Consider the following 22,439-nt stretch of genomic DNA (forward strand, 5'->3'; position numbering starts at 1 on the left):
AAGCCAGAAAGAAATTGACTGATGTGTATGGAGAAGGTGTGTTGACAGTACGCCAGTGCCAGAACTGGTTCGCTAAATTTCGAGCCGGCAATTTTGATGTTGAAGATGCACCACGTTCGGGAAGGCCAGTTGAAGCTGATAAAGACGCGATAAAGGCATTAGTTGATGTGAACCGGCGATTAACAACACGTAAGACCGCATTGCGGTTAAATTTATCAAATTCAAGAGTTTATGACCACTTGAAAGGCCTGGGATTATCCTCGAAGCTCGATGTATGGGTTCCCCATGTTCTCACAGAGGTAAATCTGAGTCGCCGCATTGACGTCTGCGATTCGCTTCTCAAACGTCACGAAAATGATCCGTTTTTGAAGCGCATCATCACTGGGGACGAAAAATGGGTTGTATACAACAACGTCAAACGCAAGAGGTCATGGAGCAAAAAAGATGAACCGGCTCAAACCATTTCCAAAGCCGATATTCACCAAAAAAAGGTGATGCTGTCTGTTTGGTGGGATTTTAAAGGAATCGTTTTTTTTGAGCTTTTACCGGATAACACAACGATTAATTCGGAAGTCTACTGTCATCAGCTGGACAAACTGAATGATGCACTTCAACAGAAAAGGTCAGAACTAATCAACAGGAAAGGTGTAGTGTTTCACCAAGACAACGCGAGACCTCACACAAGTTTGGTCACTCGCCAAAAGCTTTTACAGCTTGAATGGGATACAATGCTACACCCACCATATTCTCCAGACCTGGCACCATCGGATTATTATTTGTTCCGGTCACTCCAAAATTTTTTAGACGGTAAAACCTTCACCTCAAATGAGGAGGTCAAAAACCTCCTCGATCAGTTTTTTGCCAGCAAAGACCAAAAATTTTATGAGCGTGGAATTATGCTACTACCAGAAAGATGGCAAAAGGTGTTGGACCAGAACGGTCAATATATAATTTAATAAAGTATTTGTTTATTATACGAAAACTGTCTTTCATTTCCACAAAAAAAAACGAAATGACTTTCCGAATACATAAAATAGGCAGCAGAGTAGCCCATTTCATGTAATGTGTTATTAGTAAAAAAAGTAAGGGAAGCTAAACAACCATCTCTAACCTACCCTAAATCGTGAAATATCTAATGCATGCATATGTATATGAAAAAAAATAGATGTTTCCTTATCAGTTATACGAATTCCAAGTTTTGGAATAGTTGGTTGCATTTTCTAAATTTTCTACTTTTTTTTGTTCCCATGGAGAGATTCAAAAGCAAGCGTTTTGATTATCGTATTGATTACTACTTCAAATAAAATAATTTGTTTCTGTAATAACCTACCATACAAATATTCAAGTGTATCACAAGATTTTTTGTAAAATGTAATCGTAAAACCTATTCATTCATAAATATCCGAGAACGAATCTTCATAAGGATAATAGCTAATTAGAAATCCAAACAAAAGAAATTTTTTTCTGAAAAAAATGGATTTTCCCGCATTAAAAAATGTCAACTAAGTTTACGAAAAAGTAGAAGCCTGTTTAGTTTAACCAAGGTTCTATTTTAAGCCCATTTTATGAATTTTTTCTAAATTTGTTTATTCATATTTTAAGACATTCACTATTTTGGTTAATATTTTTAATTTACTAGTTACTTCAGTTAATATTCACTAATTTAACTGTGAAGATAAGTGGTTATGACTGTGAACACTAGTGATTATAACTGTGAAGATTAGTTATCATAACTGCGAAGTTTAGTGATTATTCACTGAAAATCGTCTGATTCATTTTTAGAGAGTATACTCCTATATATGTATGTTAGATAGTCAAATTAACCTTGACGTATCCTGTATCTGTGTAGACAATTTGATAATTATCCTCAGGTAAATGTCCCCATGCACTAGGAGCAATGATTACATCTCCAGATACACTTGCGTGCTCTGCCGCCTTTACGTCCTTTACCGCGGATCCCAGTACCACGTACTGTTTGCTAGCGTCATTTCCTATCACTGAGAAGACAAGATTTCCACACGCAATAGCCAATTTCACTCTCAGTAGTACATTTACTTCCGTTTCAAACGAGCCCAGTGTTTGTTGGATAAAGAGTGCACAAACTATTACTTCATGTATTACGCTACAAAATTCGATTACTTTCATATAAATATACCTATCATTAGACCGGTAATTCCCCAACTTGTTATGATGATAATGATGACAAAAGTTTATTTCACCAATGAACCCTGAGGGTCTTTGGGAGCTACTGAAAACAACTGTGTCACAGACATTTGATGAATTTCAAAGTTTTTCGTTTAGAAATTAGAGTTCACACATTAGCTTACAAACAAAATGTTCTAAACAACAGTTACATTTACATCTATCGTTTCGAAATGCATACTAATGGTAAGTACAGCTTAAGTGCTTGATCAATTTTGTTATCGAAACCACCAGACTTTTGGTTTTGTTCTCATCAGCACCCCATCGGCAGTCTCAATAAATCGCTGACTAAACATGTCAGTATGTTGCCATCTAATGATATTTTCTGCTAGCGGTAATATTTCAAGTGTTTGTGACAAGGTCTTACAAAGGTATCTATACTTCATTTACTTTCTCTAGCAATGTGCCCCTTCCAATGTCTTGGATGCGCGCTGGCAAAATCGTAGGTAGGGTGAAAAAAGCTCATTATACTCTCGACTCTTGTTCATTAAACATACCTTTTCATACAGTACCTGCCAAAAGTTTTGTTCAATCATGAATGGTACTGCGAATCGAAAACAAGCGTTAAAGCCTTTAATATGTCTTCAAATATAAATAAGCATCTCGTTGATATTTTCAGTAGCAAATGGTACTAATAACGGCACATTTGAGCAAATAAATTGTAGTGGATAAAATGGTCAATTTTTCCAAGCAGTACTGTACGGATTATACGCTCCTCACCGGTTAAGAGTTTGGCCGAGAGTTGTCTCCTTCCTTTTCTGGCCTAGTGCTGTTCTTTTCTACTTTGCGCCGATGAAACTGAAGGTCACATCACTACAGAAAGTAAACGAAGTATACTTGACAAACTGTTGTAGATTCATTTTGTCGAATGTCAAAGAACTTGTGGAACATTTGAAATACCAGTGTTAACCGTAAATATCATTAGATGGCGATATATTGCCTACTTCAGTCTTAGATACATACTTATATAAATTATCTTCTGGCCCAAGTTTCCATAAAGCAAGGAAAGCGTCACCAGAAAACTTAAGAATATCACCTCCATAAAAATAAATCACTTCCACTAGTACCCCAATGAATGCATTTAGAGTAGCTGTCAGTTTATAAATCCCATGTTTCCCGATCTTAGTATATTTCTCCGTCAAAGGAGTAAATCCTGACACGTCGGCCACCAAAAGTATTCCCACAAATTCGTGCACTTTTGACATCGAAAGGGGTGTCATTTTCAAAATCTCGTCCGGTAGAAACGTTGATATCACTTCAATCTGTTTTTTCAATTGGCTTATTTCTACCATACGCATAAGTTCGTCTTCTCGGACCAAATTCGGTCCACTTATCGAAGTCCATCGAACACTTCTCATTATTATTATTGTTTTATGTAACAAATTTGTATATGAGTATATTAATTGAGTCTGGAATTAACATTCGAATCGAAAACGTCAAGCTGTTTTCAATAGAATCGAATGTTTACACAGTTTCTTAGGAACCCACTGTCTAAATAATAAAAAAAAGAACAACAGGATGTTGTGGATATTTTTCTCATTTTCTCATTCAAATTACAGCTTACAGCATATCTCATACAGTAAAACATTTCCATTCGTTCATTAAATACAAATAAAAATTATGTTGTAAAGATTAAGATTGTACATAAAACCATTTTGTTTAGAACACAGCAATCCCACCCCCCTTCGCCCCAGTTTTATCATATGATGAGGTAGAGTTCTTTTTAATGTCATTTCACAAAGAAAAATGGATTCGCGTATGAGAATAATCGTCGGAGAAAGCATAAGAATATTTAAGCAGAAGTAGAATCAGTGACGGATTATCCATAAGGCAAAGTAGGCACATGCCTAGGGGCGCAAGATTAAAAAGGGGCGCGCGTGGAAGTTTTTAAAACTAAAAAAAAAATAAGGAAGTACCTAATAAAAAAAAAGTATTTTGCAAAATATATGCCCGCCAGAGGGGCGCCTATGAGGTGCTGGCATAGAGCGCTCTCGACACTTAATCTGCCTCTGCCTGTTAGGTCGGTCGATTGCGAAAAGCTAAAGAAAANAAACTAAAAAAAAAAAATAAGGAAGTACCTAATAAAAAAAAAGTACTTTTTATGGGGGTGAGACCGCCACGAACTTTTTATGGTACAGCGGTGGGGGAGACCTCCTCTTTCGATCCGACCCACCCGAAGGGGGGTGGGGGCCATCATCTAGACATTTACCATAGCAGCAAATACTTACGGAAAATGCTTGTGGCAATCAATATACTTAATTCAAGATAGGTTCTTGAAAAAGCCTCCCAAATAGAAGCGAAACGTCGGTGTTAGTTCTTTAAAAATAAAAACCTTCCATCCCTTAATTGTCTTGAACTTTATTTAATATTATCCAAACTAAGGGATGAAATGGAGATTATAACGAAGTGTTATCTTGACACAAAAAAAAGCATAATAAAATTTTTCAAATGGACGCTTGAAGGCATCAAGTGGAAATTAATATCAAATAAGTACTCAGGACTGCAATCCCTTGGAGCTGTGAAAAAAGTCAACGCAATCAAAAGATACGACCGTGTATAGCGCATATTTTGACACCAGCAAGGGAATCAAAACCTATAGGGTACCTCCCGTTGGCCTAACTAGGGATAGGCAAACTTTATATTGGTAATAAAAATATTGTTTCATGAATTTCAAAAAATCACGAATTTTTAACTCGGCTTTTACATTTTATTTCAAATTTGTATCGGATAAAGGAGTGGTAATTAAGTAAAATACGACTTCATTCATTATTATTTATATTATTACTATGTTAGAAAATATGGTATTATGTCAAACAAAGCTGAAATTAAATTAAAAATCAATGCAAACGGTGAAAATTTTGGTAAGGTCGGTACATAACTAATAATTTGTAGTTTAAGACTTAACTCTAAATTTTGACTTGTTATTTGGCTTCTTAGCTTGATCTTTATTAGGTTCATAGAAGATAAAACTTGTTCACACGAATATGTTGACCCAAAAATCGTCAGCACACCAAAGGCAATTTTTTTTTATTTTTTTTATGGCAAAAGTAGAGGGAAAATCCGAAAAACCGTAAATTTGTAGTTATATAGCAAAAAAACATTTTTTTTTTGTTTTAATACCGTGGTTAAAAAATGGGAAAAATCCTTGTGATTCGATTCCCGTGAATGATGAATTATTCACATTCCTACAAACTTTTTTACTTACCTCTTGAATTATCCGACGGATTCCCTCTGTTGGAGCGTCATCATAATGTTGCGGGTCTACAGAGAGGAGCTTTAACACTTTTATTTTACCCCCCGGACATCTTGCGAACACATCTGTAAAAGTACCCCCACGATCTATCGCAAACTGAAATTTAGTGTTTGAACTCATCTAAAAATATTAAAAATATTCAAACAACGACCCCTAAAAGGAAAACGTAAATTTTTTTAAAGAAAAAAAGGTTTTTTATTAATAAGCGTTAAAGCCTTTAATATGTCTTCAAATATAAATAAACATCTCGTTGATATTTTCAGTAGTAATTGGTACCAATAACAGCACATTTGAACAATGCAATTGTAGTGGATAAAATAGTCAATTTTTTCGTGCAGTGCTGTACGCTCCTCACCGGTTACGAGTTTAGTCGCTAGTTGTTTCCTTTCTTTTCTGGTCTAGTGCTGTTCTTTTCTACTTTGCGCCGGTCAAACTAAAGGTCACATCGCTAGAGAAACTAAACGAAGTATAGTAAGATTAATTCAAAAATTAATTCAGTAATACATTGCTTTAACGCTACAAATATTCAAAGTACGAGGGTGGATTGATAAGTTTCCGGCCTAACCAAGAGATGACGCCACTAGGCCTACCTTGAGGTGACATTCTATAGTACCATCCTTGGATAGCTTGTAGCTATAGTTTCAGCCCGATCTCCTTGCTAGTGTAGGTTTGACAGCACGCTGAACANAAAATATATTTAATTTATAAATACGAGAAAACCACACGCAAATTCAGAAATCCTACCAATTGTCCACTTCTTGTAACATATTTTCCATTGCTCTCCATATCTCCTTGTTGGAAATAGGCAGCAAATCTGTGCAAATATTGATCATATGGTAGTAAAGCCTGTGTCTCAGCCCCATAAAAATTAATATACCAAATTCCCAAAAGAGCAAGTATAACAGGTGCCTGAAAATATTAATTTCAATTTAACAATCCCACCAAATTAAAAAAAAACGATCTCCATACATTTCTTTCTAAAGGAGCAGTGCAAAAATGTTTATCAAGGTGATGAGCTCCTTCAAGCAGCCTCTCAAAGTTATCAAAACCTATTGCCAATGAAATGCTCAATCCAATAGCAGACCAAAGAGAATATCGACCTCCAACCCAATCCCAGAACTCAAACATGTTAGCTGTATCTATACCAAATTCCTTCACTTTTGCTGTGTTTGTACTCAAAGCCACAAAATGTTTTGCCACAGCAGCAGGCTGGATAGAAATAATAGGTAATCAATTTTTTAATCAACTTCCTATTATAAAACATGGCATACATACATCCTTTGCCTGTTCTAAAAACCATTTCTTTGCAGAGGTGGCATTTGTTATTGTCTCTTGGGTTGTAAATGTTTTTGAAGCAACAATATATGGCTAAACAACTCAAAACTCAATGTACCTATTTAATGCAGAATTTTTTAAGAATTATTTGTCATGTACATATATGTACGTAATTTCGATCAGATTCTCCCAAACGAATAATAAATATGTATTCCATGTTCAAACAAGTAATTTTTAAAGATAAAATTGTATACCAACTAAATTAAGTCAACAGATAAAGTAAATTGTGGTAAACTTTTGTTCAAACATACGATTGTTTCTTATTTAATGTACGGTAGGCACGATAGGCTATTAGTATCATTTATTCGAAAAGTAATACACATTATTATAACCATTTTAGAAAATGAGATCGTTTTTTTATGTCAGTTGTTAAATTATTTTTACATTTCAAATAATAAGAAAGTTCTAAACGATTGATTCACTAGAAGAAAGACTATTAACTAGAAGAAAAAAACCTTTCCAAATTTTAACAATACTGAGATTCCTTAGTAATACGATGATAGAAAACAATCTTTAAAACAATTTTTAAACTAATTCAACAATTCTAGCAAAATTCATTACCAAGTTGTAAGACATAACCTTTTCATTACACGTAGTTTGGCCTAATTTATTTAAATAATCTTGTTTCTAAAAAGTAGGATTTTAGTCTAGCGTGTAATTGTATGGAGATTGATATTTCACCATTTTGATACATTTTCATTTATCCAAAATATACAAACGTGTCAAAGATCATCGACGCCTCCATAAAACCAATTTTTCTATCCCTCCTAATACATTTTTTTTTCTATATAAAACATAGCCTATGTCCTTTTCTGTACCCTTGACAATGTGTGTACAAAATTTCATGATGATCGGTTGAGCAGTTAAGACGTGAAATAGTAATAGACAAACAAACAAACTCATATTCGCATTTCGTAATATTAGTTAGGATTTGAAAAATACATACCTATAACAAAATATCTTAGATACATTTGAATGTGAATAACCACGTGGTGTACCTGCATTTATAGTGGATGATTATGATTCAAACACAACACAATACTCTCTGTTCCCTAATATATTATTATTATTATCGTATATTAAATTCCACAAAATAATCAAGTTTTCTATAGAAACAAAAAACACTACAAAAATAAACAAAATAGTCGAGCGTGCAAAAGAAGAAGAAGAATAATTTTTAAAAATGGTGAAAATGGCTAAAAATTACAACACCACACACAACTGCAGCCTTCCGAAAGATTCGCAAAGCTGTCTCCCGAAGTTACCTCCTCAGTCGGGAAAAATTAGAAGATTGTTGCGCAGTTTTCACAAATTGATTTTGGTGTCGAACAGATATCACAGAACGAAATTTATGTTTCGTAGTCATGCTTCTATCATGGCAGAAAGGAAACGTCAAATCCGCTCGAAATACTGGTACATCGTCCACCCGTACAGCACATTAAACGTTATCTACAAATCCGTGATGGCCGTTGTATGGTTGATGTGTTTCTTCATAGTACCTTTTTATTCTGCCTTCTTTCTAAAATTGGTGGCCAATGAGAAAATCCTGCTAGCCATGTTCGCCACATTTGACATCATGATCGCCGTCAACTTATTAATGAACTTCCTAACAGGATACATGGACCCCAAGTCAAAAGTGATCGTTCTAGAGCCGAGAAAAATAGCGCTCAAGTATATAAAATCCTATTTTCTCTTTGATCTAGTGGTATTCTTCCATCCAAATTATATTGTGTACAAAATAATGAAAAAAGACAGTCGTACTTTTGGTATTGTAATACTTTTGGGACTCCTCAATTTCGGTTTTTGTATTCGATTAAAAACCACCCTCGAAATGAACTTTCGAATAATCACCCATTATCTGGGCCTTGGTACAAACGCCCACAAGATATTTTCATTAACCCTAACGTCATTTTATTTGACCCACTGGTTTACATGTTTGACCTACATGATTCCCACGGTGGTCTATTATTTTAGTAAACTTCATACTGACGCTTGGTTAATGCAAGCTGGCATACAACCTGATTCGGGCACCAGTGTTGGATGGAGTTATCTGGAAAGCCTTCTCTGTGCTATCTGTCACTTCTTAAGTGTCGGCTATGGAAATTACATTACCAGCGATCGGATCGAGCAGATTCTGTTTTCAATAATAACCATTTCTGGAGCGATTTATTTCGCTTACGTAATCATCTTTGTGCTCATTCTCAATAGATCTTCCAACATTTCGGAACGCAAATACGAAGAGCATCTACATGAACTTCACCAATACATGAAATATAAAATGTTTCCGGTTTCGCTTCGTTATCGGGTACTGGTTTACTTTGAACAGAAGTATCAAAAGCATTTCTTTGACGAAACAGAAATACTTTCCACAATATCGGAACATCTGAAGCATGAAGTATTCCTTTACAGTTGTAGAATATTAACAGATAAAGTTGCACTATTAAAACATATCTCGAAAATGTCCTTGGGATATATTGTCGCAAAGCTGAAACCCGAAGTGTTTCTTCCTAATGAAATTATTATCATGGCCGACGCACCTTCTGATTACATTTTCTTCATCGCTTTCGGAAGTGTCGCAGTATATACGGTTCAGGGGGAAGAGATTTATCATTTGCAAGACGGTGACCATTTTGGAGAAATATCCCTGGTGTTTAACGACGTTGACGTGTCCACGACCGTAGTTGCGATTGAATTGTCCGAAATTTACAAATTGGAGCACAAATACTTGAAAGTTTTACTACAACGGGATGCTGAACTTAACGAGAGATTGCGAATAACCGCCAAGGAACGGTACATATATATGTTTTACAAAATGGAAGAGGCCAAAGGGAATTATATTCCCAAAAGGGGAGTTTTACACGATTTGAGAAACGGGAAAATTTTGGAACACAATTATGGAAAAAGGCGGTGAAAATTTTGGTTGATGCATTTGATGTTTTACTAAGATTTCATTAACAACTAAAACACACATTTAACTGTCTGTCAGTTAACCCCAAGCAGTCTATGATATGCATTATTTGTCACACTTTATAATAATAATTTATTAAAATAATAGGTATTAGTAGGCATATTTAACTGCTGGTTTTATAAAGTACAATCTCGCTAATATTTCAGAAATTTTAGACTGTTTAAATAAGTCGTAATCAGAAATATTGAAGTATCCAATAAAGTATGTACGAGAGAGTTGATAGAAATATAGAGAGTAAACTTTTTTGATCAATTTTATTGAAAACATCTCGACGTGAAAACTACCAATTGAAAAAAGACCTGTGGGATTCAATGGGGACTACCTGATGTAATGCTATGGTTCAATACCTTGTCCGGGCTCCTGGCATAGACCTGAATTCCCCAACTTTTTTTTTCATGGAAACACTAATGTTTTATTGATGATTTGCATTCTACGAAAAAAAGTACGTTCAAATATGATTCTTGCAAGCTAAAAATTGAAAAAAAGCCTTAATAAAAGTTGTAGGATTCAATCAGGTCATCTAATGATTCACAACACCGGAAAATCTGAAAATCATATTTGAACGTATTTAAAACTTGAATTTGATCACGTTAATTTAATATAGAATGGTGTAATTAATTATTATTTTATATTTTTGAATTGATGACTCAAAACTGGGGCAATTTCCCCCTCTATCCCTATACTGTTCGGTTGTAACTTGAAATGAATATGGGTGTATGTTGCTATTCAACTTTAACAACTTATTTCTTTTTTGTTTTTAAAAGACCCGTAAAATACAAAACATTCTTCAAATAAACGAAAAATGCTGTTTAGTATGCCGTAAAAATTTATTAAGTACCGAAAATTAAAAAAAGATGAGCCTTGGAAAGGTTTCGTATTAAAACCATTGTTTCTTCGCTGTTATAAATAAGATTATAACTATTGAATAAAAAATTTATCATTTCACTGTAAATTTTTTCTTCTTGGTTTGGATATTTGTAAAAAAAGTCAGAGTCAAAAGAGTTATATGTTGTAAGATTTTTATTTTAAGTGTAGAACGTTTCGCCTCAGCTTAAGAGATTTTTTCAAGGTAGATTCTTTAGTTAACAAAACGGAAACAATTTTTAATTAACTAAAGAGCTTACCTTGAAAAAGCCTCACAACTACAAGCAAAACGTTAGTATCAGTTCTACCCTTATAACCCCTATTGGCTNTTTAAAATCGCTGCAGCTGTTTTAAACTTACTTTTACATATAAATAAAAAAAATCACACTATCTTTTAACAATATTAATTAAACTTAACAATAGGTATGAGAACTATTTTTACCAAAAACGTTTACTTTTTTTACAGGCGCAATCCTGAGTTACAATACGCTACAAGTCTCGTTGCTACAAACTGTTTTTGGAATACTTAAGCTTGAGAAAAGGTACTGTAAAAATTTCAATATATTCTACTGTAAAAAGCAAATATAATGCAAAAATTCTTTTCTGAAAAACTATTCAAATGGGGAACTAAACAGGATAAAATGTTAGCATGAATAAAATATAAAACAACAAAATTAAAGCACGATTGCATCTATGAATATTAAAAATTTCGGAAATCGTCTATCATTCCTGACAAGTCGTCATTTCAATTTTCAGTCCACCACTTACAGTCCTACTTAAAATTACTTACTTCGTATACGTATGTATGTATGTATGTACATACCTCTATCATTTATAGAAACCAGTAGAAATATAAACACTATATATTTAAAATGTCATCCTTTTACATCTTTTTTTTATTATGGAAAAATCACTTCAACAAGAAAATACCTTTTTATAACTTTTACTTCTTAAACAGAATTTCTTACATCTGTACAAGACAAAATTAATGACGAGATGTATAGATATGTCTTTGAATCAGGTCATTTTTTTTACAATATCTTAAAAATATAATGGATAAGCCTTTTCATAATCCCTGCTTTTGCTATCAAAGTATCAAAAGCAACAGACATCAAAAAAATTAATTAATTAATAAGAATTTCTTAATATGTGATTAGAGAAGACATAATTTAAATAGGTCACCTTATATCGTAAACAAACTGAACCTCCGGTTATAGTTACAGTTACGAATATCCATTAGTCCATAGGTCTTAAAAATCGATATTTCCCCGTTTCTGTTGCGAGATTGGTATAAATCCTTAGTATATTAGGTACTTCCCCAGTCGTATTAGCTTAAAAATCGTTCATAGTGTCCTATTGTACACATTCATACGTAAGTGTAATGTAGCAATGTTTCAAATTCAAGAATTAAACGATGGCTACAATCTATTTATTTTTTTAATTAGAGATTATTACGTATTAAATATAACTGTCAATCTATTCCGAGTACATGGAGAATTGAAAAGAGTTTACTAATGTCCTTAAGATATACTTTTCATATACATATTAATTTAGAAATAGCTGCTCCACTATGTCACGCTAAAACTTTTTTGTATTAATTTTAAAATACATATTAATAAAATAAATATAATGACTTAATAATAAATAGTTTATAAATGTGGTTTCCTCCATTATAATTTATTGGAGGAACGTAGAAAAAAACAACCTTCACAGGGTGAGTAAAGACGACAAACCGCCTCACCACCCTTCCTTACCCGCTTCTCGTGAAGTTGAATTCAACACAATTATACATAACTATTTGAGTGAAAAAACTAATGAGTATATGTTAACGTTATTACTATACATATGTATTATGATCGCATAAAGAAGCAATAATAAAGGTTTAAACTATTATTAACTATTGTTTTCGATCCTCCATATCCTCGGAACATATTAACAGAAATAATTTTTCAGGATCTCAAACATTTATTATATTGAATATAACGTTCGTTAACGTGAACAAATCGATAACCTGAACACCTGTTTTTTTTTCGGTTCACACTATCGAGTATCTACTGTACGTAACAAAAACTAAAAATTTTAATACAATACATATTTTTATTTTGCATATACCTTTATGAAAACTTAAATACACGGCCATTCTATTAAGTATTTCATCTATTTTACAATATATAATAAGCAAATACGATCATCTTAACGATTAGCTTTAATGAAGTTAATTAATCCGTTTGTGGAAGAATCATGCGATGTAACAGGGTTGTTATCGGCCAATTCGGGTTCAATTGCCTTTGCCAACTGCTTACCAAGTTCGACACCCCATTGATCAAACGAATTAATATCCCAAATTACTCCCTGGGTGAATATTTTGTGTTCATATAGAGCTAAAACAAAACAAAAAAACAATTTTCAGTGAATTCGCATTCAAAAATATAAAAGAACTACGTTAGAGAGGATCTTGCTAATATAATGTCTGCATATCTACGCATGCCATTTCAGAAGTACCTAGTGTGCGTATATTACAGATTTGTATCGTATATCAAAATAAAAATCATTAAAAAGAGCGCGGAACGACTGGACATATGGCTCACTCTTGTGTAAATAAAAAAGGCGCACCATAAAAATTTTACGTAAAAAGTTCGAGTTCTTGGAGGCGAGCATTTCGCGAGTATCGTGTACCTATGTGATCATAAGTGGTACTAGATGAAAAGTGCATATGTATTTGTACAGAAAATTCAAAAAAAGTTGATAAGATGTTTTGAATAACACTACGCGGGCAGTCCTTTTTCGGATATTCCGAAGATAGGAGACTTCATATGGGTAAGATGAACTTACCTATAAGTACACCAAGTGTGAATGGAGTAACTTTCTTGACTATAATACTATTTGTAGGTCTGTTCCCCAAGAAAACTTTATGAGGTAAAATTCGCTCAAGTTCTTCTCCTTTCAAATTCTGTTTTTCAAGTTCAGCTTTAGCCTTGTCAAGGCTTTTTCCAGTCATTAAAGCTTCCGTTTGCGCTAGAAAATTTGACAATAAAATAGGATGGTGTATTCCACCACTGATGGGATTGTGTGTCTGTGCGGGTGCCAAAAAATCACACGGAATAACCCTCGTGCCTTGATGAATTAATTGATAAAATGCATGTTGACCATTGGTACCTGGCTCTCCCCAAACAATTGGACCAGTTGCATAATTTACCTAATAGTAAGTAAGTAATTAATTTTAGGTACAAGAAAATATATTTAATTTATAAATACGAGAAAACCACACGCAAATTCAGAAATCCTACCAATTGTCCACTTCTTGTAACATATTTTCCATTGCTCTCCATATCTCCTTGTTGGAAATAGGCAGCAAATCTGTGCAAATATTGATCATATGGTAGTAAAGCCTGTGTCTCAGCCCCATAAAAATTAATATACCAAATTCCCAAAAGAGCAAGTATAACAGGTGCCTGAAAATATTAATTTCAATTTAACAATCCCACCAAATTAAAAAAAAACGATCTCCATACATTTCTTTCTAAAGGAGCAGTGCAAAAATGTTTATCAAGGTGATGAGCTCCTTCAAGCAGCCTCTCAAAGTTATCAAAACCTATTGCCAATGAAATGCTCAATCCAATAGCAGACCAAAGAGAATATCGACCTCCAACCCAATCCCAGAACTCAAACATGTTAGCTGTATCTATACCAAATTCCTTCACTTTTGCTGTGTTTGTACTCAAAGCCACAAAATGTTTTGCCACAGCAGCAGGCTGGATAGAAATAATAGGTAATCAATTTTTTAATCAACTTCCTATTATAAAACATGGCATACATACATCCTTTGCCTGTTCTAAAAACCATTTCTTTGCAGAGGTGGCATTTGTTATTGTCTCTTGGGTTGTAAATGTTTTTGAAGCAACAATAAAAATTACAGTTTCAGGGTTTATCCTTTTCAATACTTCAGCCAAATGAGTACCATCAATATTAGAAACAAAATGAACATTCACACCCTTATTGTATGGTTTCAAAGCCTCAGTTACCATCAATGGACCCAAATCAGAGCCTCCAATTCCAATATTAACCACATCTGTTATTTTCTTACCAGTATATCTAAAATAAGTAAGTTATTCACATTCACAGTTTTAAATTCAAATATAAATATATAACAAGAAGAAAATATCTTCTATAAAAATTACCCTGTCCATTGTCCACTCAAAACAGAATTGGTAAATTCTTTCATGTGATTTAAAACAGCATTAACATTAGGCATAACATCTTGTCCATCTACCAGTATTGGTGAATTACTTCTATTACGAAGTGCAATATGCAAGACAGCTCTATTTTCAGTGAAATTAATTTTTTGGCCTGTAAACATAGCATTTCTAGCCTCCTCCACTTTACGAGACTTTGCCAAATCAAAAAGTAAACTCAAAACTGACGAATCAACGCGATTTTTTGAGAAGTCAATAAGAATGTCTCCATCATTGGGGGTAGGTATAGTTAAACTAAAAAAAAAATACTTATGTACATTTAATAATATTCTAACTAAAAAATCAACTTCAAAAAAAAATGATTTTTTTAGTAGGCTTATCTAATATTAATCAACAATTTTTATTAACTTCTGATTTTGAAGATAATAAAAAATTTGTTATTGATAAAACTTTTAAATAGATTGTAACAAAACAAAATCAAATTTGAAAATATGCAAGGACAAATGAAGGTCGTGTTTAAAACTTAAATTACACAAATGCTAATTACCTGAACTTTTTAAATCTTTCTGGATCTTGAGAAAACAACTGATTTATGTTAATTTGGTTACCATTACTGTTATAATATTCTTGTAATTTTTTATAAGCCGAGTCTGATGTTAGAAAAGGGCGCGCTTCCATGTTGTAAAGTTTACCGTCACTCTTTGAGTAACTTGAATTATGGGAAGTGATTATAGAGGTGAAAAAAAGGTCAGATGATTTGTAAATCCTGATAAAATAGTTTTGAAGTGGTTTACGAAACATTTGCTACTTGAATTCATTGTCGTCTAATATATCACGAAATGCACTGCAATTTAAAGAACTATTTTCATTACTTTCTTAAAAGTGAGGTTAGAGCTATTGAGGTCTTGTTTTCATATTTTAACACATATCCCCTTTCTGGGGTTTGTTTTTGAAAATTATACAATAAACAAAAGAGAGGAACTGTATTTACTTTAAGCAAGTAAATTAAAGTGAATTAAATAAGAAGAATTGTGACCCAATAAATTTTATTTATTCAATACAAAACTTATATAGTAAATTTAATTAAACCTATTTGCCTTCCTCTGCTTTCTTTTCTTCCTGATACTTGTAATACATATCTGTACAGTCATTATTGTCAATGTGAACCCAACCGTTTGGTGTAATATGATATACACGTACTATACCACCAGAATATGCATCTCTATGAGTGGCATGAAAAATAGAGCGTCTTCCTAGTTCTTGAGCTTCCTCATCTTTTAAATCCCATCTATAGCCAGAGTCCAAAACACCAAAAGCATAAACAGATCCTGAGCCTACACTGAACACTTTCCCTGGTATTCTGCTACCTTCTGAGTCTACATAATATAGTTGAGGGCCCTACAAACTAAGCAATTAAAAAACAATAAGTGAACTATAAAGTTTGTATACTCTTTTATCCCATCCAGCAAGCATCATTCCCATAGAAAGTCCCATTCCTTTATAATTATAAACCATATTTGCCATAAGTTTTGATGCAGCTGCAACTGAAATTCTTTCTCTGTTGCGCAATTCATACATTCGACATTGTTTAGACAAAACTCTATCCCAGTATACACAATCAGCAGCCCCACCTGCCAAGGTGCCTACAAATCCAAAAATTAAGAAACATTATTTTTATACATCATCACAACCCACCTAGTAGAAAATCATTTATTTCAACGATTTTTTTCATGGTTTGTGACCCAATAAATGCACCACCAGTAGCCCTAGAATCCACAGCAAGAATTACGCCACCTTCATAACGAAATCCTAATGTTGTTGTTCCATGATCAAAATTAATTTTTAATTTTCTACCTGCTTCATCTTTGTTAAACTTATGTAAATCAGCTGGCTGAAAGTATTATTTTAAGCGATAACTGAAAATTAATTAAAAATACTTCTTACGTTTCCAAACGGGGGTGCAGCTAAATTGATGTGATGGGAAAAATTACCCGAATACTGACCAATGTCATCAAATAGGTTATTTCCAAATTTGCGATTATCAAAATCTTGTAGACCACAAATTTCAGCTAAAGCCATTTTATATCTATTTCTGAAATACTTTTCAAATCAAGACACTTATTATTATGAAATGACAATGCATAAACAAAGATGCGTTGCCTATTAGATATTAACGATCTTAACCTTACTATCCTATTATCTATGTTACTATCACAGATAAGAGATATAATATACTTCAAAACCCGTGTGTCTAAGTGTACGATAAAAGTATCTTAATTTTAACAATTGATACTGTGGCAACTTGTGGCTCTGCAAAATTGTAAACTTTCATAAAATACATAAAACCGAAAATTACATTTAAGCTTCTGTATGTAGTGTATGGAATGGTAGACCGTAGATAGATAAGAGATTATAGTATAAGTCATCTACAATACATACTTAGTATATGTCGATGGTGTAAATATTATATATTTCTTATCTATGGATACTACAATAAAAACATTTTATTATCTATGGATTTTATATAAATTATAGATATGAATTTTGATATCTACTTTTTATGATAGGAAATAATGAACATATCTATGATGAATATGATTAACCTCAACCATACCTTAACTTGACAATGTTGACAATAGTCTATAAACACTAATAAAAGAAGTATACTCCACTTTTTAATTAATTCAAGTAAACTGTTTTATCATATTTATTAAGCAACTAGAATTTAAAGAGATGATATATAAACGTTTCCTGGTGCTTTTGAAAAATACTAATTATTCAAGAGTTACGAAAAGTAGGTTCTGTTAGTGAACATCTTTTCACGTTTCCAATTTTCTTTTTTTTTTGGAGGAAACATAACATTTACTGAAGAATCAGAGAGACAGTCAAATTTATTCCGGCTAGAAAAAGTACGTCAAAAAGAATCTGTAGGTCGAATTGAGAAAATTGAAGTACAGTATGCAGGACCCCCAAATGAAACCACTCTTATTATGAACAAAAACATTTCAACTCCTTATGACTGTGCTAAACGTAAGATAAATCGACGATTATTATTACCTTTATCTATTTAAATATATCTAGACTTGGGAGAGATGTTAGTAAATCGCTCAGCTGTAGCTCTAGTCAATGGTGAAACTTTATGGCATATGCATCGTCCATTGGTAGATTCTTGTAAATTGGAGTTGTTACACTATAAAATGGCTCAACCTTCTTTAGTCAACAAAGCATTTTGGAGAACATGTAGTTTCCTGTTAGGAGCCGTTGCTGTAAATTCTTTTAAAGATCAAGTTAAGGTGTGCTTACACAGCTTTCCTAGCCCTAATGGTAAGCATAGGTATAAAATAAGCAATTTTTATTAAAAACTAGTGTTATTCATAGTTCGATCTGGAAGTTTTGTCTATGATGTGCAATTATCTCTGAAAGATTGGAAGCCAGAAAAGAATGAATTGAAGACACTTAGTATAGAATTTATAAAATTTTGCCAACAGAATCATCAAATAGAATGTTTAGAGGTTTCTGAAGACTATGCTCAACTTATTTTTAAAAATAACCCTCACAAAAGCAAACAAATACCAGATATAGCTGCAAATAATAATGGAAAAGTACCACTTTTTAAAGCAGGACTTCATGTGGATATATCAAGAGGTCCTATGATAACAAATACAAATCATCTTGGAAGGATAACAGTAACCAATGTGATTAAATTAGAGACGGATATTCCAGGAGACCCAATATATAGATTTCAAGGAGTGGCTTTACCTCATAGTATAATACTGAACCATTTTGCATATGGTTTAATTGAGGAAAGGGCACGAAAACTGGTAAGTCAAAAAAAATCTTTTCAGAGTAAATGTACAAATGATTATTTACAGAACACTGGTAGAATACCAGCCATTAATCAGGACTTGTCTATTGATTATGGAAGCTTTGTTAAACCCCAAGTTGTTGTTTAATGTATTAAGACCGTTTTTTTTTTTTTTTTAATAAAAGTTACAGCTTCCATTATTCACTTCATTAAAACATAATCTTCTAACAAGGTAAATAGTTGCAACATTTTTATTTCGTCCTTTTTAAGTTTTGTAACTTCGCTTATACACATATTATACAAGTTTCTCTTGTGATAATTATCTACCTTTTTCTTAAAATGGTTTGCAATTAAGCCCCCAATTTCCTCTTTAGTGTGCTTAAATTATATTTCTACAGTAATTTTAATGATTTATTGAATACATTATAAGTGAAAAGTTAGGTAGACATGCAAATATATTTTTTTTATAATAAAGCAATAAATTTGCGAATAAATCTGAAGGTGGCAACTTGCACTCAAACAGTATATGTAGCTTGGAAAACAATCCACCTATACTTACAAGATTAGGTATGATTTTTCCCGTTTTCATGCCAACATATTTTTTAAAGTTCAATTTGAAATTAGAAAGTGCAATTCATACAGTACATTTCCTCTATTGTGCAGTTATAGGTATGTGCACATAAGTAAAAATCAATTCACATACTCAAATAAATATTTATATGTATTATTTAATCCCATTTAACAAAATAATTTATAACATTACTGCACAATATGATTTGTAACTAGAATGTGTATGTATATTTATATTTTATGAATTACTACTTGAGCCTGCTATTAAGCTTTGTTCATGTTGAATCTGCTGATTCTTTAAGTAAATTTCTTTCTCCTTGTGTTGTTGTAAACGGAGAGCTCGTCTCTAAACAGAAAATTTAAATATTAAAGTTTAGCTAGAATTTATAGTGAAATCACATACCTTTAATTTGGAACTTCTTTCATGTAGAAGTCTCATGTTTCTTTTAATATCTATTAATTTCCTATGATAGTCTCTTATCAAATTAAACATAGAAATTAGTTCTTCCGAGGTTAATGACCAAGACAATTTTAAATTCTCATTATGAATTTGTTCAATAAGCACAGCTTGTTTAGTACTGAAGTAATATATAATAGAATTTATAACATAAATATAGTGCCAACACTTACGTTAATTCTTCCAGTTCACATTTTGTTTTAGTTAAACCAGGTTCATAGCGTTCCAATAATCCCTTGGATAAAAAGTGTATTGTCGAAGTAGTATATGCGTTATTATTTTCTTCTGCATGTCTATAAATTTAAATAATTTAACAATGCAATAAGGCTAACATAAAAGGTGAATGTTACTGGTTTTTCTCAGAGTCACCTTCCACAGCTTCTGTTGCAACTTCCATACTTTTATATCCTTCCTATTTTTAAAAAAAATTATTTACAAAATGATTGAGGTACATAAATGAATACCAAATACAATAAATTCAAAAATTAACCTATATCGTATTTGTACAGTATGAGGCGTATTGTTTATCATTTCTTAAGGCGCCATCTGCTGATAATACATGGATAATATACACAAACCTCATGCAAATAATACAAGTTTTAGAAACCTACTGCATCCAGCAATTTTAAATAGCTTACTTAGTTTAGAATTGGTTCCGACATCCCCGAAACAAAATGTATGAAGTACATCTTTATTTTTCTTGTTATGCTCTGACTTTTTAAGTACACTGTTTCAATTTAGTATATGTAATAATAAAATATAATTACATAATAAGAACATAACTAGTTAATTTCCATTAGGTAACTTGTTCATATCCATTAGGAATATATCATTAATGTTATTATTTCACCATTAATTTACCTATTCACTTTTGCATCGAAATTAGAGGTTTAAGTGCAATGATACCCAAGCCAGAATACCGTGACTAGCAATACTGTTGCATTTAGCATGCAATCATAATCCAAAAAATGCTTTATTTTTGCAATTACATAGAGTATGTATCTCGCTTTTTTGTTACGTTTTCTATATGTTTAGTCTATTTTAAATGAGCATCAATAGTTACACCTATCACAATCTAATGTTATTTACCTTAATAGAATAATAATTATTAGGCATTTAATCTATACAGTTAGCATGAGCAATGTAGTGTAAGTCTATTTAATATTCAGGGATAATTGGTTGACCTCTAGACATTCAGTAAAAACTATTCATTAATATAAATTATAAACAATTTTTACTAATTGCTTTCTATTTGGGAGATTGTTTAAGCAAGACCTCTAAGACACTTGATATTCGTTTTATGCAGAAGATACTCCAAGTCCATTACACTGAATCACAGAATAATTTTGAAAATGATTTATTTCAAATTTCACCTGAAAATATAAAATATTTGTACCACAGAAATAGTATAAAACTGAAAACTTAATACTTTGCCTAATTTTTCAGCAACAAAAATAGCTGTTTCTGTGTGGAGAGTAATTTTTCCCACTCTTATTTTTGATATGCCTTTAGCTAGAGCCATTAAAATTATAATTTGATCTTGACAATGCTTATCAACACAAGCACCTTCTTGAATGCTTGTTAACAATTCTTCAGCAGCATTCGTACCTGTTTGTTCAAGTGTTTCATTTCTTTTTCCTAAAGCTGAACCTCCTAAAATGCATCCTGTACTTGTTTCTGCAATAATACTGAAAAAGAAAATACTTAAATAAAAAATATAATGTTCTTTAAAATGAGTATTATTGCTGGAAAGATAATTGCCAATCTATATTCTAAAGTATATCATTAATAACATTAATACTCTCAAATAATGTCCTAGCACTAATAAAAATTCACATACATCAAACCAGAACAATTACTGTTGGCTACTTCTGGGCTTTCTTTGTATCTTTCAATATTAATATTATTTTGTAAAGACTTCAACCTTCTTGTTGCACTATCTGCCATAATATGAGCTAATTTTATAGGTAAAGAGCCTGCTACAAAACTCCAGCCATATATAGAAATAACATTTCCTGGTTCCAACATTTCAACACTTCTTAGTTGTTTAACTGGTTTAACATTAACAATTATTTCACCCCCACCCTTTGGAAAATACCCTCTTTTTATGAGTTTAAAATCAAATGTTGCTCCAAACTTTTCCAAAATCGGCCGAAAAACTTCGGTGGTATAATCAATTTGTGGAGCCATTTCTGCATTTGTCCCTCCTTGTAGAAAAAGTGTTGTTTCACAGTTAGCAAATAAAGTACATGGTAAAGCCACTTGAAGTAGCAAGCTTATACTTCCTGCTGTTTTAACTGCAGCTCTGTATTGACCACCTTTTACACTGTCTGGCCAAAATTCAATTTCAGTAGAACCTATTTTACCCCCAATTACTCTTGCATTTGTAATGTCACGGACAAGTTCCAATCCTCAAAGACAGTTAATTGTTTAATATCTGCACACTAAAAAAAATTCATCGGTCATACCTTTTAAATGCTGTTCCATTAAACCTGGTTTACTACGCCCCGCACGAATATTAAAAACTCTAATAGGGGTCTTCAATATTGCACTCAAAGTAACAGCAACTCTTAAAATTTGACCACCCTTTCAAGAAAAACATTTTGTAATGTGTATATTATTTTGTTTGTGTTCTAACTTTACCCCTTCAAGGAGAGAACCGTCTATTTCTATTAATTCTGCCGACATTTCTCTTACAAAATGTATTATTTTCTTGTGTCGAGTTGAGGTTAGGAGCATACGAGCATTTAAATATGATTTTAATTAAGCTAGTTGTCAATCTGGTTGCCTAA

General features: G+C 32.5%; 8 protein-coding genes and 1 long non-coding RNA gene across 15 annotated transcripts in view; 3 read left to right on the forward strand and 6 right to left on the reverse strand.

Annotated features, from left to right (window-relative positions):
- LOC108742398 (adenylate cyclase type 10-like) overlaps positions 1 to 5,395 on the reverse strand; it is a 12,216-nt gene extending 6,821 nt beyond the window's left edge. For 2 of the 3 annotated variants that reach the window (XM_018477597.1, XM_018477595.1), the window contains exons 1-2: positions 3,166 to 4,071; positions 1,825 to 2,122 (exon numbers count right to left, since the gene is read on the reverse strand). In XM_018477597.1, the coding sequence (XP_018333099.1) occupies positions 1,825 to 2,122; positions 3,166 to 3,560 (693 nt within the window). In that variant the 5' untranslated portion in view covers positions 3,561 to 4,071. Of the gene's footprint in view, positions 1 to 1,824; positions 2,123 to 3,165; positions 4,072 to 4,430 lie in introns of those variants that run through there. The other variant, XM_018477596.1, reaches the window with a different exon arrangement.
- The window catches only part of LOC108742395 (5-oxoprolinase), a 49,401-nt gene extending 43,749 nt beyond the window's left edge, over positions 1 to 5,652 (reverse strand). For both annotated transcript variants that reach the window (XM_025976384.1, XM_025976385.1), the window contains exon 1: positions 5,408 to 5,652. In XM_025976384.1, the coding sequence (XP_025832169.1) occupies positions 5,408 to 5,575 (168 nt within the window). In that variant the 5' untranslated portion in view covers positions 5,576 to 5,652. The remainder of the gene's footprint in view (positions 1 to 5,407) is intronic.
- LOC108742404 overlaps positions 1 to 12,855 on the forward strand; it is a 93,113-nt gene extending 80,258 nt beyond the window's left edge. For both annotated transcript variants that reach the window (XR_003231476.1, XR_003231477.1), the window contains exon 3: positions 11,089 to 12,855. This is a non-coding gene — a long non-coding RNA (uncharacterized LOC108742404). The remainder of the gene's footprint in view (positions 1 to 11,088) is intronic.
- LOC108742401 (potassium/sodium hyperpolarization-activated cyclic nucleotide-gated channel 1-like) lies at positions 7,762 to 10,291 on the forward strand. The gene has a single exon (XM_018477599.1). The coding sequence runs from the start codon at positions 7,974 to 7,976 to the stop codon at positions 9,699 to 9,701; it is 1,728 nt and encodes a 575-aa protein (XP_018333101.1). The 5' UTR covers positions 7,762 to 7,973; the 3' UTR covers positions 9,702 to 10,291.
- LOC108742400 (glucose-6-phosphate isomerase) lies at positions 12,700 to 15,664 on the reverse strand. The gene is made up of 7 exons (XM_025976386.1): positions 15,363 to 15,664; positions 14,801 to 15,109; positions 14,441 to 14,714; positions 14,135 to 14,374; positions 13,910 to 14,074; positions 13,455 to 13,818; positions 12,700 to 13,003 (listed from the first exon to the last, which is right to left on the reverse strand). The coding sequence occupies exons 1-7, from the start codon at positions 15,614 to 15,616 to the stop codon at positions 12,816 to 12,818; spliced, it is 1,794 nt and encodes a 597-aa protein (XP_025832171.1). The 5' UTR covers positions 15,617 to 15,664; the 3' UTR covers positions 12,700 to 12,815.
- Positions 15,665 to 15,844: 180 nt separating this feature from the next.
- LOC108742402 (proteasome subunit beta type-5) lies at positions 15,845 to 17,001 on the reverse strand. The gene is made up of 4 exons (XM_018477601.2): positions 16,760 to 17,001; positions 16,511 to 16,706; positions 16,265 to 16,458; positions 15,845 to 16,213 (listed from the first exon to the last, which is right to left on the reverse strand). Exons 1-4 carry the CDS (start codon positions 16,892 to 16,894, stop codon positions 15,905 to 15,907), a joined length of 834 nt encoding a protein of 277 aa, XP_018333103.1. The 5' UTR covers positions 16,895 to 17,001; the 3' UTR covers positions 15,845 to 15,904.
- A 417-nt stretch (positions 17,002 to 17,418) lies between these two features.
- On the forward strand, positions 17,419 to 18,817 carry LOC108742396 (39S ribosomal protein L39, mitochondrial). Its single transcript, XM_018477594.2, has 5 exons — positions 17,419 to 17,609; positions 17,666 to 17,845; positions 17,897 to 18,139; positions 18,194 to 18,636; positions 18,688 to 18,817. The coding sequence occupies exons 1-5, from the start codon at positions 17,549 to 17,551 to the stop codon at positions 18,766 to 18,768; spliced, it is 1,008 nt and encodes a 335-aa protein (XP_018333096.1). The 5' UTR covers positions 17,419 to 17,548; the 3' UTR covers positions 18,769 to 18,817.
- A 503-nt stretch (positions 18,818 to 19,320) lies between these two features.
- On the reverse strand, positions 19,321 to 20,825 carry LOC108742412 (biogenesis of lysosome-related organelles complex 1 subunit 6). Of its 3 annotated transcripts, XM_018477620.1 has the most exons (5): positions 20,737 to 20,825; positions 19,998 to 20,059; positions 19,821 to 19,940; positions 19,594 to 19,768; positions 19,321 to 19,536 (listed from the first exon to the last, which is right to left on the reverse strand). In XM_018477620.1, exons 1-5 carry the CDS (start codon positions 20,761 to 20,763, stop codon positions 19,429 to 19,431), a joined length of 492 nt encoding a protein of 163 aa, XP_018333122.1. In that variant the 5' UTR covers positions 20,764 to 20,825; the 3' UTR covers positions 19,321 to 19,428. The 3 variants fall into 3 exon arrangements, with proteins under 3 accessions (XP_018333122.1, XP_025832161.1, XP_018333123.1); XM_025976376.1 differs by lacking the exon at positions 20,737 to 20,825 and having other exon boundaries at positions 19,998 to 20,131; XM_018477621.1 differs by lacking the exon at positions 19,594 to 19,768 and having other exon boundaries at positions 19,444 to 19,536.
- LOC108742408 (RNA 3'-terminal phosphate cyclase) lies at positions 20,602 to 22,409 on the reverse strand. Its single transcript, XM_018477614.1, has 5 exons — positions 22,291 to 22,409; positions 22,116 to 22,233; positions 21,488 to 22,058; positions 21,077 to 21,335; positions 20,602 to 21,020 (listed from the first exon to the last, which is right to left on the reverse strand). The coding sequence occupies exons 1-5, from the start codon at positions 22,384 to 22,386 to the stop codon at positions 20,946 to 20,948; spliced, it is 1,119 nt and encodes a 372-aa protein (XP_018333116.1). The 5' UTR covers positions 22,387 to 22,409; the 3' UTR covers positions 20,602 to 20,945.
- Positions 22,410 to 22,439: the final 30 nt, after the last annotated feature.

This window comes from Agrilus planipennis, unplaced genomic scaffold (assembly GCF_000699045.2).
Source record: "Agrilus planipennis isolate EAB-ADULT unplaced genomic scaffold, Apla_2.0 scaffold332, whole genome shotgun sequence".
Lineage (NCBI taxonomy): Eukaryota > Metazoa > Arthropoda > Insecta > Coleoptera > Buprestidae > Agrilus > Agrilus planipennis.